At 47.6% G+C, this 12,650-nt stretch overlaps 2 protein-coding genes and 1 long non-coding RNA gene across 5 annotated transcripts; 1 reads left to right on the top strand and 2 right to left on the bottom strand.

The window, feature by feature from the left end:
* Positions 1 to 339: 339 nt before the first annotated feature.
* LOC125718341 (uncharacterized) lies at positions 340 to 4,022 on the bottom strand. Its single transcript, XR_007384817.1, has 3 exons — positions 3,899 to 4,022; positions 2,460 to 2,569; positions 340 to 862 (listed from the first exon to the last, which is right to left on the bottom strand). It is a non-coding gene; the product is annotated as an uncharacterized LOC125718341 (long non-coding RNA).
* Positions 4,023 to 4,553: 531 nt separating this feature from the next.
* Positions 4,554 to 6,422, top strand: prl (prolactin). Of its 2 annotated transcripts, XM_048990928.1 has the most exons (6): positions 4,554 to 4,682; positions 4,769 to 4,947; positions 5,053 to 5,174; positions 5,411 to 5,518; positions 5,620 to 5,802; positions 5,902 to 6,422. In XM_048990928.1, exons 2-6 carry the CDS (start codon positions 4,875 to 4,877, stop codon positions 6,085 to 6,087), a joined length of 672 nt encoding a protein of 223 aa, XP_048846885.1. In that variant the 5' UTR covers positions 4,554 to 4,682; positions 4,769 to 4,874; the 3' UTR covers positions 6,088 to 6,422. The 2 variants fall into 2 exon arrangements, with proteins under 2 accessions (XP_048846885.1, XP_048846884.1); XM_048990927.1 differs by having other exon boundaries at positions 4,667 to 4,947.
* A 229-nt stretch (positions 6,423 to 6,651) lies between these two features.
* On the bottom strand, positions 6,652 to 12,524 carry prmt1 (protein arginine methyltransferase 1). 2 transcript variants are annotated; one of them, XM_048990925.1, is made up of 10 exons: positions 12,377 to 12,524; positions 11,472 to 11,570; positions 11,107 to 11,262; positions 10,929 to 10,992; positions 10,468 to 10,610; positions 10,028 to 10,115; positions 8,663 to 8,778; positions 8,352 to 8,502; positions 8,090 to 8,211; positions 6,652 to 7,830 (listed from the first exon to the last, which is right to left on the bottom strand). In XM_048990925.1, exons 1-10 carry the CDS (start codon positions 12,401 to 12,403, stop codon positions 7,747 to 7,749), a joined length of 1,050 nt encoding a protein of 349 aa, XP_048846882.1. In that variant the 5' UTR covers positions 12,404 to 12,524; the 3' UTR covers positions 6,652 to 7,746. The 2 variants fall into 2 exon arrangements, with proteins under 2 accessions (XP_048846882.1, XP_048846883.1); XM_048990926.1 differs by having other exon boundaries at positions 11,472 to 11,558; positions 12,377 to 12,489.
* Positions 12,525 to 12,650: the final 126 nt, after the last annotated feature.

The following is a 12,650-nucleotide window of genomic DNA, read 5'->3' as shown; positions in this document are numbered from 1 at the left end:
TTCCACCCTGCAGAAAACCGACACCCCTGGCCATAAGGTCACATGGTCATGGGGCTCCACATGTATGCTGTGTCTTTAGCAACTGGTGATGTCTGACCTTTGCACTGTTGGGGGAGGGTGAACTCAACACACGCATATTCCTGCATGATACATGAGACCAAATTTCCAAAAACATTGCACAGTGCACCACACTGCCCAGGCCTGTGCCTACATGTATATGTAAACCGACCACTTTGAACATATTGTCATGGGAAAGGCTTTGTGTTTTCCTGCATATGATGCACTTGCCACGAAGCCTTCACTGGTGAAATGACAAAAAACACAAACAGAAACCATTGCTCTGGTATAAGGTTTATTCCACTTATCCATGGTCAGGTGAACCATCCTCATGAAAGATCCCTGTGCTGAACTGGACCCCAGTGATCTACAGATAACATACGCTGTCTGTGCCCCCTCATTGACGGTTCAAAATGGTTCAGTCCCATGGAACAGAGAAGGGAATGCTGGGATAGTGGAAGACTGAGTGCAGTGGGTCTGGAAGGGGGACAGCAGAGACAGTCACATGCAGGCTGATGCTGAACTCTAATCCTGAGAAATGCAGTGGGGAACGTAACCACCCCCCCCCCAGGGTGTCCAGGTTGTACCTCCACCATGATAGCTGGGCATGTCATTCCTGTGGACAGGCCCCCAAGCACACACAAAACACAATAACTGCACACTGACTGCCTGCATAGAGCTGGTCGGTTGTCTCCTGCCGGGCGGCGCCATCCCCCGCCCTCAGGGTGCCTGGCTGGTGCTCTTCATGCAGCTGTGGAAGGCTTCCAGCAGATCCTTGCAGCCTTCAGTGCCCTTCTCTTTTACACTGGGGGGAGGGGCAAGGGGGGGTAACCTGAGGATGAACTCAGACCAAAGGAGCAGCAACAGCCAACAACCAGTGGGGGGGTGGCAGCTAAGGGGGATAGCCTGCCCCCTAGAGTGTGTTCCACACAGGCACGGTCGAGCTGCCTTTTCAGCCAAACCTAAGAAGTGCGTTGAAATGCTTCCTGAGTCACATCTAACATAGAGAGCATCTACATTTCATGCATTCAGCAGAGTCCCTGGAGCCATTGGGGTTAAGGGCCTCACTCAGGAGTCACCTGAGATCTGAACACAGCGCCCTACCAACTAACATCAAGCAAACTGTTACAGTAAACAGACTTTAGTGCAACAGTGCAATGAAATAACTCTTTCACATGTGTCCAGTCACTGTATCAGACAGTCTGGTGTGTGTTTTGGGTGGATGAACACATGTGAGCACGGCAGTAAGTGACCCAGCATTTGTGCACGGAGACGATGACGACGTGACTGGAGTCAGAGGACAAGCAGCCCTTGTGCAAAGTGTGCCGTTAAAAGGCACCCACCCTAGTGGAGAGAGCCGCTTAGACTCGGGGCTTTGCCGAAGGGCAGGAGAATCCATGGGTGATTGTACTGGGGGCGTAGCAGGTGCAGGAGCATCCGTACTGAGATGCCATTTGAACATTCAATAAAATTAGACTATAATGTAAGGCCATATTTGAAAATGTGGCTTGTGTTAGTCTTATCTCGTGTAATAATGATTTAATTAAAATAAATTCATTATCAGTCCTCCTGCCCCTCGAAAAGACACCTCGCACCCCCTCGGAGAGCAGACCCGAGCTGCCTATGGGAGATTCTTTCCCAGAATAAGATGAATTCAGAGCCATACAGAGGAAGATTGTGGGGGTGGAGTCAGGGCTGCAGTCTCCAGGAGGGGGCGACACGTAACACGATCTGAGTAAAGTCACGTTCCTGAATGCCTGTAGTTTCTGTATTTATGGCTGTTTACGTGCTATAAATAGCTCATCCTGTGTGCCGAGCTGGGCCTTCTGCAGTGTGTCTGCAGTGCATGCAGCTTTATTCAGGAAGTCGCACTAGGTCAGTCTTGGATAATGGGCATTTTCCCTCTTATTTGTTTACATGTGCTGCCCAAGAGGACTGACCCCCCCACCCCACCCCCCACCCCACCCCACCCATTCACCACCCAACGGTCGTCCTGCTTCTTGCCTGCAAACACTTATCGATATACAGCAGCCTTGATGCCCCGCCCACCTGTCAGGTCACATGACTGTTTATCAGTTACCCACAGGCAGTCCAGCACAGTTGATGTTTATGGTTAACATTAACGTTAACACATTGTGCCCTTACAAAGCAAACGTGCAGATTTCTGAAATGTCTCCTTCGGCAGGTATGTCTCATGGTTGGTCACATGACCTACAGAGACCATCCATCAGCGGCAAGCTCTCTATGAGAACCTGCTAAGGCACTAAGCTAGTCTGTGCCAGTGCTGTGTTCCATGCAGTCACCATGAGGCGCTACATCTGTGCATATGGAGTTTGCAGCTATAAAGCAGGGAAATTCATACCAAAGTCATGCCACAGTGAGAGATGAAGGTCTGCACTCACCATTTGTCCAGGTCTGCCTTGATTGTGTGGCACGCAGCAGGGACTGGGGCGTTGGTGCTGCCTGCGCTCTCAGGGTCGGGCATCTTCACTCTGATCTGCTCTCTGTGTGCCTGTGAACGTGTGTAAGCCAGTGATAGTATAGGGGGTCAGAGCAGGGTGAGGGGCGGGGGGCTGTCCTCAGAGCAGAGGCAATGCAACTGGTCACACAGTGTCAGGGAGAACTGAGAGAATGGGGGACTGAATTTAGGCAACCGTGGAGTGAAATTTCTCTTAGAGGAGTGTGTGTTCATTATAGCTTATGCTCCAACGTTACCACTGGCATGTACAAGCACGACACATGCACACAGGGGGTATCGGGCTTCAAGCCTGATACCTAACCAGAAAAAGCACCTAGTCTTGAGAAATAAGAGCCAGCTGCGGAACAATGCCATCCACTGGTTGTATTCGGTCACTGCACGACATCGTTGTTCTCCCGTCCTATACAGACCTTGCTGAATGACTTCTGACCATGATAAAATCAAACGGGATGAAGTCACTTTGTACTTCGCATTCGCTGATAAACGAAAATAGAGTTTTTTTTTTTTTTTTTTTTTTTCGAAGCCAGCATTTAAAATGTAACTGTGTGCTATGTAGGTACAACAACCTGGACGTACTGTAATACATCCATTCATCTTTCAGCCGCTTAATGAGTACAGGTTTGCGAAGGAAGAATACAGAGAATTTCAATGCTAACCCATGAAAAAAAAATCGATGCTGCTATCTCACGACCCGAAAATGTCGTTTTAGAATATTACTTCTTCGTGTGGTTATTTTATTATTTTATAATAGGGAGACTTTTTATAATAGGCTATGCATAGTAGGGATACAGCTTCAGGTAACACGGAATAATATGTATATTTGTTTTTAACGTCAGACCCGTCTTGAAATTGCGAAAAGCAAATTACGGAATATCTTTTCGATAATTTACAAGTCCAACAAGAGTATTGGTATGGTACAGTGACTTGTAGCCCGCGACAGACAACGAAAAGTCTGACAAAACCGCCATTCTATAAAAAGCATTCGCAGTCTACACGAAAAGCAGCCTGTATTTCAGTACCTTTTCCAAATGACATTAACATGTAGTTTACATACTCGGAAATGAACGTTATGCATTTAACCCTCAAAAATAAAAATGTATAGTTTACGATTGAGGACTATATATTACATGTTAAGAACAACATTTAACTCCATCGGTAACACACCGCACAATTCAACGCGATTAATTAACACAGACTTGTGAGCGTTTAAACCCCATTAATCCTATTTTACATTTCCATCTAAGCAGTCAACGGAGTGACCGCTATATCAAACTTCCTTTCCCAGTAAATGAGCGTTTTTCCTGCATGCATATCAGACACACATGCCGCAGATGAGGGGTGGGGGCGGCGCACACAACTTACTTATCGGGACGCCTCCTTACTGGCCGCGGGCCGGTACGGGGGTCTTTATATACCCGAATTACGGACCCCGTACAGAACTACAGCTCAGAACAGCTCTCCCACAGCAACCTAAACATGGGAGGTGTAGTTTTCCCCGGTGTGTCCCGGGCACATAGGTTACACGTCCTGGGACACACTGGACCCAGCTACGGAACCGAGCCGCCGCTGTACTCGGTATACCAGTGACCGACAGGTGATCATGAAGGGGACAAAATAACAAATCATCTCCTTATTATGTTCAGGTAAAATTCATTAAAAACAAAACTCCCTTAATTAAATTATCATTAAGTGTCACACAATCACGTTTCGCTAATGCCCCCGGGAATAGCAGTGGATTTCGTCTTCAATGCATAATGTTTAAAACTTCCGGGTGATGAACTGACTTTTAAGCCGCTAAATAGGAAAAACTCCACTTCGGATAGATGAAGTATTTTGTCCGCATTTCCCAAAATATCATGTTCTTTAGTTTTCAGTTTTTTGACTAAGACACAAACAGCGCTCAGTGGGCAGCGAGCCAGCTTCACACCTCTAGGGATGAGGTCTTGAATTCTGGGTGTGGCTCTATGTGCCCCCCGGTCGAAGCCGTAACCAGTGACACTGGACTGAAAAAGAAAATGTTTTTGCGGGGAACATTTTTTTTTCTCCCCAAAACAAGAAAGTAAAAGAAATGAACTAGAAATACTGAGATTTGTAAAAAAAAATAAATAAATAAGTAAAGTGGTTTTGGCTTCAGAGCTCTGCCTCTGTGGGTGAATTCTGATATTTGAGGTCATCACTGACACATCTGAGAGCTCATTTGGACAGACTGACCACAATGTTTCTCATTAGCAGATTGCAGAGCCGGCGCGTGCGGGGACACAAAGACGAGCCCATGAATAAATGAAGAGGAAAGGCAGGGCTGCTATATAACGGCGATAGGTGACGGGGTGAGAGCAGGATGAAGATCAGGACGGACAAGCGTGAGAGAGAGATGATCCGACCGTCCCGAGTAGGAAGGCTCCACCTGACAGGTGAGTGCACCATGCTAGCCTCGGTGCAGCTGCCCCTGGTCCTGTCACCCTCTCCCTCGTCACCCTCACCTCCAGGCCCTGCCGCACTCTCTCCCTTTCCCACAGTCACGCTGCTGCTGTGCTCCTCGCTGCGCTGCCACGCCGTCGGCCTCAGCGACCTGCTGGACCGGGCCTCCCAACTCTCGGACAAACTGCACGCGCTCAGCACGTCCCTGACCAGCGACCTGGTGAGGCTCCCGGCCGGGCCGCCCGACTGCCTGCATTCTTCATGAGCGCTGCATTATTTAGCTGCCTGTCACGTAGCGGTGATGCTCCTTTGACAGCGGCTGCGTGTCACTGCACAGCTCTGCTCGTCTGGCTCAGGGATGCAGGGACTGCGCCTGTTGGCACACATTTGCGGCTTTTATACTCCATAACATAATTTGGGTTGTAGCACTGAAGGATACCCCTCCCCTTCTGTCAGGACACTCACTTCCCCACCATGGGGCGGATCATGATGCCCCATCCATCCATGTGCCACACCTCTTCCCTCCAGACCCCAAACGACAAGGACCAAGTGCTCAGAGTGCCGGTGGGTCCATTAGCCTCTACTTCTGCGGCTGTAACCTCTGCATGTTCATGTTCTAGTGGGTGGGAGTGTGGCGCATCTTGTAACTAACATCTTCCCTCCAGGAACCAGAGCTGCTCTCACTCATTCGCTCGCTGCTCCTGTCCTGGAATGACCCTCTGCTGCTTTTGGCACTAGAAGCCCCGACTCTCGCTCACCCATCCAACAGCGCCATCTATAGCAAAACCAAGGAGCTGCAGGACAACACGCACAGCCTGAGCGCTGGACTGGAGCACCTGACGCACAAGGTGAGCACATCGCTGGTGAAGCAGGGCAGTCATGGTGCCCCTCGCAGCATGTCCATCATGGGCAATGCTGGTGATGATACCGTTTGATCTTCCCTCCAGATTGGTTCCTCCAACTCCTTCACCCCCTTGCCGTTCAAAGGAGGCAACCTCGGTGAAGATAACACCTCCCGGCTCACCTACTTCCACTTCCTGTTATCCTGTTTCCGAAGGGACTCCCACAAAATTGACAGCTTCCTCAAGGTTCTCAGATGCAGAGCTGCAAACCTACGACCAGAGACATGCTGAAGGAGGCAGGATGTGGCCCAAAGCCTCACCTGCACAATTGGGGAGATGAACAGGCAGCAGAGTCCGACAGCAAGACGCAAAAGTGTCCAGAGGTCTGTGATTGCTACTCGTGATGGATTAACCTTCAATTTGCGCTCAGTTTTAACTTCACCCCAAACATTTTGGCTAATTCTTATTTATAAAAGAAAAACCAACACAAGATATCAATTATAACAAGTACTGTAACAGGTTTAGTTAAAATGAAATTTAAATTTATCTTGCTTTGCGTCAACATTTTGTGTTGATAATCATTTTGTAGTGTAGAACTTTAAATGCTTAAAGATCTTAATTCGTAACTGAGTCCAGGCATGTTTTCCATAACACTAGAAGAAACACAGAATAAAGGTAATCCTGCATAATTAATTGGCGTAAAACTGAATTGGGTAAAATGTAACAGTGTATGACAGTGTAACACCATGCAAAAGGCAAAGCTGCCTTCCCAATCTGGACCAGTAATCTTCCAGACCAATGTCTTGCATCCATGCACCACAAGACCGTACAGATTCAAGTGCACACATACCAAACTTAAGTCCAGGCAAAGCATGTTATTTTTATTTTATTGTGGAAAAAAAAGCATCCATGGGAGGGGTCCAGTCAGAACAATCCTCCACAACACAATCCTCAAACACCTGCTAATGCACTCCTGACATCTGCTGTAGCCCAAGCCAGCTACCTGGGTTCCTTTTCCTGACTGCGTGACGTACAACACAGGCCTTTACAGCCTTGATTACGCACATCGAAACTCTGAGCAACCGCTCTGCAGGTGTGCATTTCAATGCTGGAAGATTCGCTGCAAATTCTGATAAGCACTGCAGTTTAACTGTTTCACGCAATTCACAGGAATCTGCAGCAGATAACTTTCATATTGACATGCAAAAGAAAAAAAAAAGCTTAATTACAGCTCCCTCTGCTGGACCACCAGAAAAACTGTAATAAGCATCGCCACTTAACAGAAGAGCTCAGCCCTGACGGCAGGAAAATGTCACAGCGAACCATGATCCTGACTGAGCAGCTAGCTGATGAAAGACATTCCCTACAGGACAGGAACCAAGTCAGTCAGCCTACCACCAAATATGTAAAGGAAACCCTCCTTATTTAAACCGTAAAGGAATTCATAAGAGCACAGAGGACAGGTACATCCACAGGAACTAGGGACGATCTGCTGTGAAAAGACTGCAGCCTTTTAAAACGGGGGATTCTGGGCTTTTGCCATGACAACAGGCTCTCAACACATTACAATGGTATCTAAACCGAAATAAGAAGCTTATAGAAATACTACAGTTGAGACTCGGAGGGCTGGTGTGTGCCGACGCGTGTCAGTTTGTACATACTATAGGATGGCTGCTGTGTGCACACATACTAGCCTGTGGGCTTCAGGGTCATGTGACGGAAGGGATAGGGCAGCCTGAAAAGTTTCAGAATGTCACACGCCGACTACTCCAGCAGCATCCGCAGGCTAGTTAATCCACAGCCACAAACTTAAACTTTAAAATTTGTCAACCGAAATAAAATGTAACAAACAAAGTGAATGCACACACGCACGCACAGTGTGTCCTTAAAATGGCACACGGGAGCGCTTGTGGGCCACATGGTACAGCGATGACCCCTGTAGCACCCCGCCTAGCGCATCCGGTACTCCGATGTCTTGGAGACCTCACACAGCTGGCCCTTGAAGTCAATGTCCACGGTGAAGTCCAGGTCACGCTGCAAAGGAGATGTGGGGGTCAGCAGGGTTGAAGGCTGTCGAAACACTCACCTTACTTCCTTCCCTGATCCCCACCCTAGTGCAAAGTGACAAGTATTGGGACGACCTGAAGCACAGTGTCCCCCCAAAGCCAGTGTGGGGCGTCCATTCCAGCACAGTGCTTTAATGAACTAACTGAAATTCACAATTGAACTGCATATGTGTGTCTGTGTGTCAGATCCCCAGGGCTGGAGGGACTGGTGTGAGGGGGCGACTTACATTGTTCTTGACATTTGGCTTCATGTTAATCGTGCCAAATATTTCCTCTCCTGTCTTGACTGTCAGATAGTCATCCAGGTAAAACACAGTCTGCTTCCAGTGTGTGTACGGAGACTCAGGACCTGGGGAAGATGAGACTATTGGTTCCTATAGCCAGACTCAAAAGGATTAGAGGCAGAAAGGCAAAGCCAACATACCATCTAAAAAGGTGGAACACGAGTGAATGTGCACTTGCTCGGGCACTTGAGAAAACGGGACTCACTAGTGGAAAAGCCGGTCCGCTTGTGACAGCGTGTGAATTCGATATTGAAGTATGTGACCAATGCATGGATGTAGTCATTTCTCTTGACTTGCAGGCAGAATGGGGACGTGAACGACAGATCCTCCGCCTTCACTGTGTAGATGTCCACCTCCTGGGAAGAGAGTTACAGCAGAGACATGCTGTATTTCCTTTTCCATTCACTCATCATCCAAACTCACTCAAACAGCTACACGTCAACAAGAGGTGCAGCACTGAAAAATGCTGTCAACCACGGTAGACGACAGGACCACAAACATGTGGCTGCCACTCACTTTGATGAGGCACGCGGTGCTGACCAGCTGCTTGGGGTCCACCACGTCGACCAGGGGCTCCTTGATGGCCACCTCCTTAATGCAGGACATGTCGAAGCCGTACACGTTCTCCCACCCTAAGGCACAGAGGCATCCACTACTGAGCAAACTGGCAGCATAGTGTTTAGCTCATACAACAACAAATGGTACTCTTCACACAACACGACTTGTCATCATGTAATCGGGAGTCTTGAACTCATTATGATTAACACACTACACAACTGATCAGCAAAAAGGGGGGGGGGAGGGGTGTCACACCCTAGAACAGAGGTCACTAACGGGCAGTCCGTGGTCCGGGTCTGGACTGAGAAGCTGTCCCGTACTGACCCGGACCGATAGCCAAAACAAAAAGTTATGATTGAAAACCTGACAGGCCACTTCTATTTTAACCAGGGCAGCTTAGTAGTCTCTTCAGTAGTGGTTTAGCACTAGAACCACCGATGAACACCAAACGCCTTCGACCGCCAAGCAAGATGCAGTTCTGCGTACGCAGCCCTTTGTCTGCGCTAATGTGCCATTAGTGTTAATAGCAGCAGCAAAGCTAACACCCGCAACGTTCCTAAGAGAGTGGCTGATCTGTCCTGAAATCATAAAGCTGAAAGTTTTCAAACACATTATGTATTATATAACATGTTGGATAAATAGACATAATGGTGATTTCATGTTCGTTAAAGTTTGTGCTTCAATAATGTTATTTATTATATAAATCAACTCAGGTGAAACAAAATAGTACGTTTTCAGGGTTGCCAAATCTCAAGCATCTGGCATGACACTCACGCTTTCAGACTCACGCAGGAAGTCTTACGGCAAATCGATATTATTCCATTATAAACCTAAAATTACGTCAAAAGTATATTTTCACAGTGAAATACAAAACAAGACTATTTACAAGATAAGAACTGCTTAATTTGTGCGCAGACATCTCGAACTGAAAATTTGGCCAGCTGGCCAAGGTTGACAACCCTGCGTTTTATTTGAAATGAAAAGTAAAACGTGCTGAAATGGCTTGTCATTCCGTTTGTGTTGTTATTCCGATAAATATAAAGCTAATATGAAAAAAAACGTGTCACATTTTATAATACGTATCTAAAATGGGAAAGAGCTGCTGTGCGAATAATTGAGAGAAAAAAAATCTATTTAAAAAGAAGTAGGAGCTCACTTTTTATAGAGTGCTGAAAATGAAATAAGTAGTTATCAGACAGGTATCGGTCACATATCGGTGCGATACCGATCTGAATATTGGATCGGTGCATCTCCAGCTAAAATCACGTAGCGTGAACTAGGCATAAGCTGAAACAGACGTAAGCCGGGCTACCAAACACTCACAGTGGATCTTGTAGTCCTTGTACTGCCTGTCCTCAATAGCTGTAATATATAAAGTGGCTCGATCAGGAAATATAAGTCCATCTGGTTTCTGAGGGAGAAACAGGAGTTAAGCACTTAATGGTTCAGTTCTGGGGGTGGTTGTAATCAATCACCAACAGCGTAGAACATTAGTGATTTTCATGTGTGACAGTAGTGTTAATTGTGAAATGAAAAATGAGTTGTGACACAAGTAAAGTTATGAGAGCTCAACATATCGTGGTTCTGGAGATCGGGAGCATTTGTATCGCAGTTTAGGTCATGGCTTCAGAACCGTTACACCATTACTTGAGAGTGAAATCAGTTGGCCATTTGAAGATCAGGCCATGCAGCAAACAGCCAACGGTGCAGGAAAGGGCCGAATCGAAACTCATCCTGAGAGCTGAAGCAGAGAGGTCACTCACCAGCCACTTGTCCCGAGCATAGATGACAGTGTTCAACATGGACTCGTAGAAAAGGCAGTAACCCATCCACTCAGAGATGATAATGTCCACCTTTTCCACAGGTAACTCCACCTCCTCCACCTTCCCCTTGATGATGGTCACAACTAGACAGAGCATACAGGGTCAAATCACTGACGGGGTCCAAAGTGATTTTTCAGAACAGACATAGAACAGCACAGTGATGTGATGTCTGTGGATCAGAAGTCCTGAGATCTGCTGCGGTATGAGTGCTTCCAGCCACTCAGAGGAAGACCTTTAAAACCCTGAGAAGTACCGTGTATCAGAACTATCAGGGGTCAGTTTGTTCAGCCTCAACTTTCAGCTGGACAAAACCAGGTCTCTCAATTATGTAAAACATTTTTCCAGCTTCAGGGAACCCCTTCATTCTTGGGGCTGAAATCAGACAAACCCCAAATACTTACTGTGATCCAGTTTGTTGGCCTTGACAATCTTCACAGCATAATCAGATATACTGCTGCACTCAATCTATTGGGGGGAGGTGCGGAGGATTCAATTAAATCCAGATCCCAGCGCTAAAGGCATATTAGCAAGCGTAGCTAAACAACGGGAGCTGACTGAGGTCAGCGAGGGAGGACTCACCCCAATAACCTTCTTGGCTCCAGCCTTAGCCGCAAACATGCAGAGGATAGCCGTCCCACTGCCCACATCCAGAACCACTTTATCTTTGAACAGGTGCTTGTTGTGGAACATAGAGTTGCGGTAGGTGAGGGTGCGGACTTCATCTTTCAGCATCTCCTGGAGTCGACAGGGAGACGGCAAGTGTCAGCACTGCATAGCAAAGCACCTTTGCCTACATTTGCAGGGTATGAAAGCGACAATCCTGAGAAAAATGGCAACACTCAAAGAGATGCCCCTGAACAGAGCAGGATGGCACAAAAGCTTACATGCAGACATAGCACACATGGAGTAGACTGTCACACATGTTTTATCAGTGTGGTCAGTACCTCATGGATGCCAAAGTGGGCATAGGAGTCGAAGTAATAATCCTTTGAGGTCATGTCCTCGGCTGGAGTCTTTGTAGAGGTCTCACCCTGGGAAGAAACCTTGTAAAGGAAGATGCAGACAGTGAAGACCCGCTTCACTAACGCCAGTTAACCCCGGCTCCTGAGGAATCTAGTCACACCATACAATTCCTTAAAAAAAAAAACGTCTAAATCGCAAAACTGTACAACTAATAACGCCCTGTGGCCCAAGAGATGTTTTATATCTAGTCTTAAAACCAGCAGCTACCACGGGGAAACTGGGTCCCACATGTAGACCTGGTGGTATCTGGTGCGGACGCACCGGCATCACACGATCACCAGCCACAGACTTTAAGCCGGTTAGCGGCTCTCATTTCCCCACAAATGTAGCCTTCTGGGCAGGTAACCAGTAAAGGGAGGGCAGAGTGGCCGCATTTATTGTTAGCATGCTCGCAAATAGTCCCGACATAGCGACATGCACCCGGGCTCATTAAAAAGGCGTCTTTAATAGCCTGTTAATGAGCCTGGAGCGGAGAGTTCAGGCTGGTATATACACTGGTAACACGGCGTCAAATGAGCTCCGACCGGGAGAGCTAATGGCTAACGCGTCGGGGGCACGAAGCAGGGCCACATACTAATACATTTTTACCAGTCACCGAATTAAATAAGAAACCGCTGGTAAACCGGTTAACGCACAACGCCAAACTAGCAGACTACTGATGCTGTCTTCGTCAATTCCAGCGCCCATCCTACCAGCGAAAGCAGTTAACATTTTACGGGAAAACCCTGGTTTGATTCTCAATCTAAAAGACATCCCGGTTCTGAAATGTGTTTCGTGAGGCCGCTGGACCCTTGCAGAGGTGACCGTGGGTCTCCGCTTCTCTCACCTCCATTCTGTCTGCTGTCTCCGCCATTTCAGTTCTGCGCGTCTCCTCCTCCTCCAGAGCGGCCTCGCGCAGTGCTGCTGCGAGCGCCTCCTGGTGGTGCCCACTTGATTGGCAGCGGCACCCGCCCCCCTCGAGCCGCCCGCCTCTGCTAGGGATCGTGGATATAATTATTAGCCACTTTAGGGTCCATACATTGGGGATCTTGCGAGAAATATCAGCGCATTATTGTTATTATTTAGTTATTAAACAACCAGCATTTATGAAAAATTATGTG

This window comes from Brienomyrus brachyistius, chromosome 22 (assembly GCF_023856365.1).
Source record: "Brienomyrus brachyistius isolate T26 chromosome 22, BBRACH_0.4, whole genome shotgun sequence".
Classification (NCBI taxonomy): Eukaryota; Metazoa; Chordata; class Actinopteri; order Osteoglossiformes; family Mormyridae; genus Brienomyrus; species Brienomyrus brachyistius.
This window is presented reverse-complemented; position numbering and strand designations above follow the sequence as displayed.

What these genes read in the sequence shown, in the direction of transcription:
- prl (XM_048990928.1), top strand. Translation starts at nt 4,875, where the DNA reads ATGAAGATCAGGACGGACAAGCGTGAGAGAGAGATGATCCGACCGTCC. An exon ending in CGTCCCTGACCAGCGACCTG is followed by an intron (nt 5,175 to 5,410) that starts GTGAGGCTCCCG and finishes CCCTTCTGTCAG; the next exon opens with GACACTCACTTCCCCACCAT. An exon ending in TGGAGCACCTGACGCACAAG is followed by an intron (nt 5,803 to 5,901) that starts GTGAGCACATCG and finishes TCTTCCCTCCAG; the next exon opens with ATTGGTTCCTCCAACTCCTT.
- prmt1 (XM_048990925.1), bottom strand. Translation starts at nt 12,403, where the DNA reads ATGGCGGAGACAGCAGACAGAATGGAG. An exon ending in CCCACTTTGGCATCCATGAG is followed by an intron (nt 11,263 to 11,471) that starts GTACTGACCACA and finishes TGTCGACTCCAG; the next exon opens with GAGATGCTGAAAGATGAAGT. An exon ending in GGCCAACAAACTGGATCACA is followed by an intron (nt 10,611 to 10,928) that starts GTAAGTATTTGG and finishes TGCTCTGTCTAG; the next exon opens with TTGTGACCATCATCAAGGGG.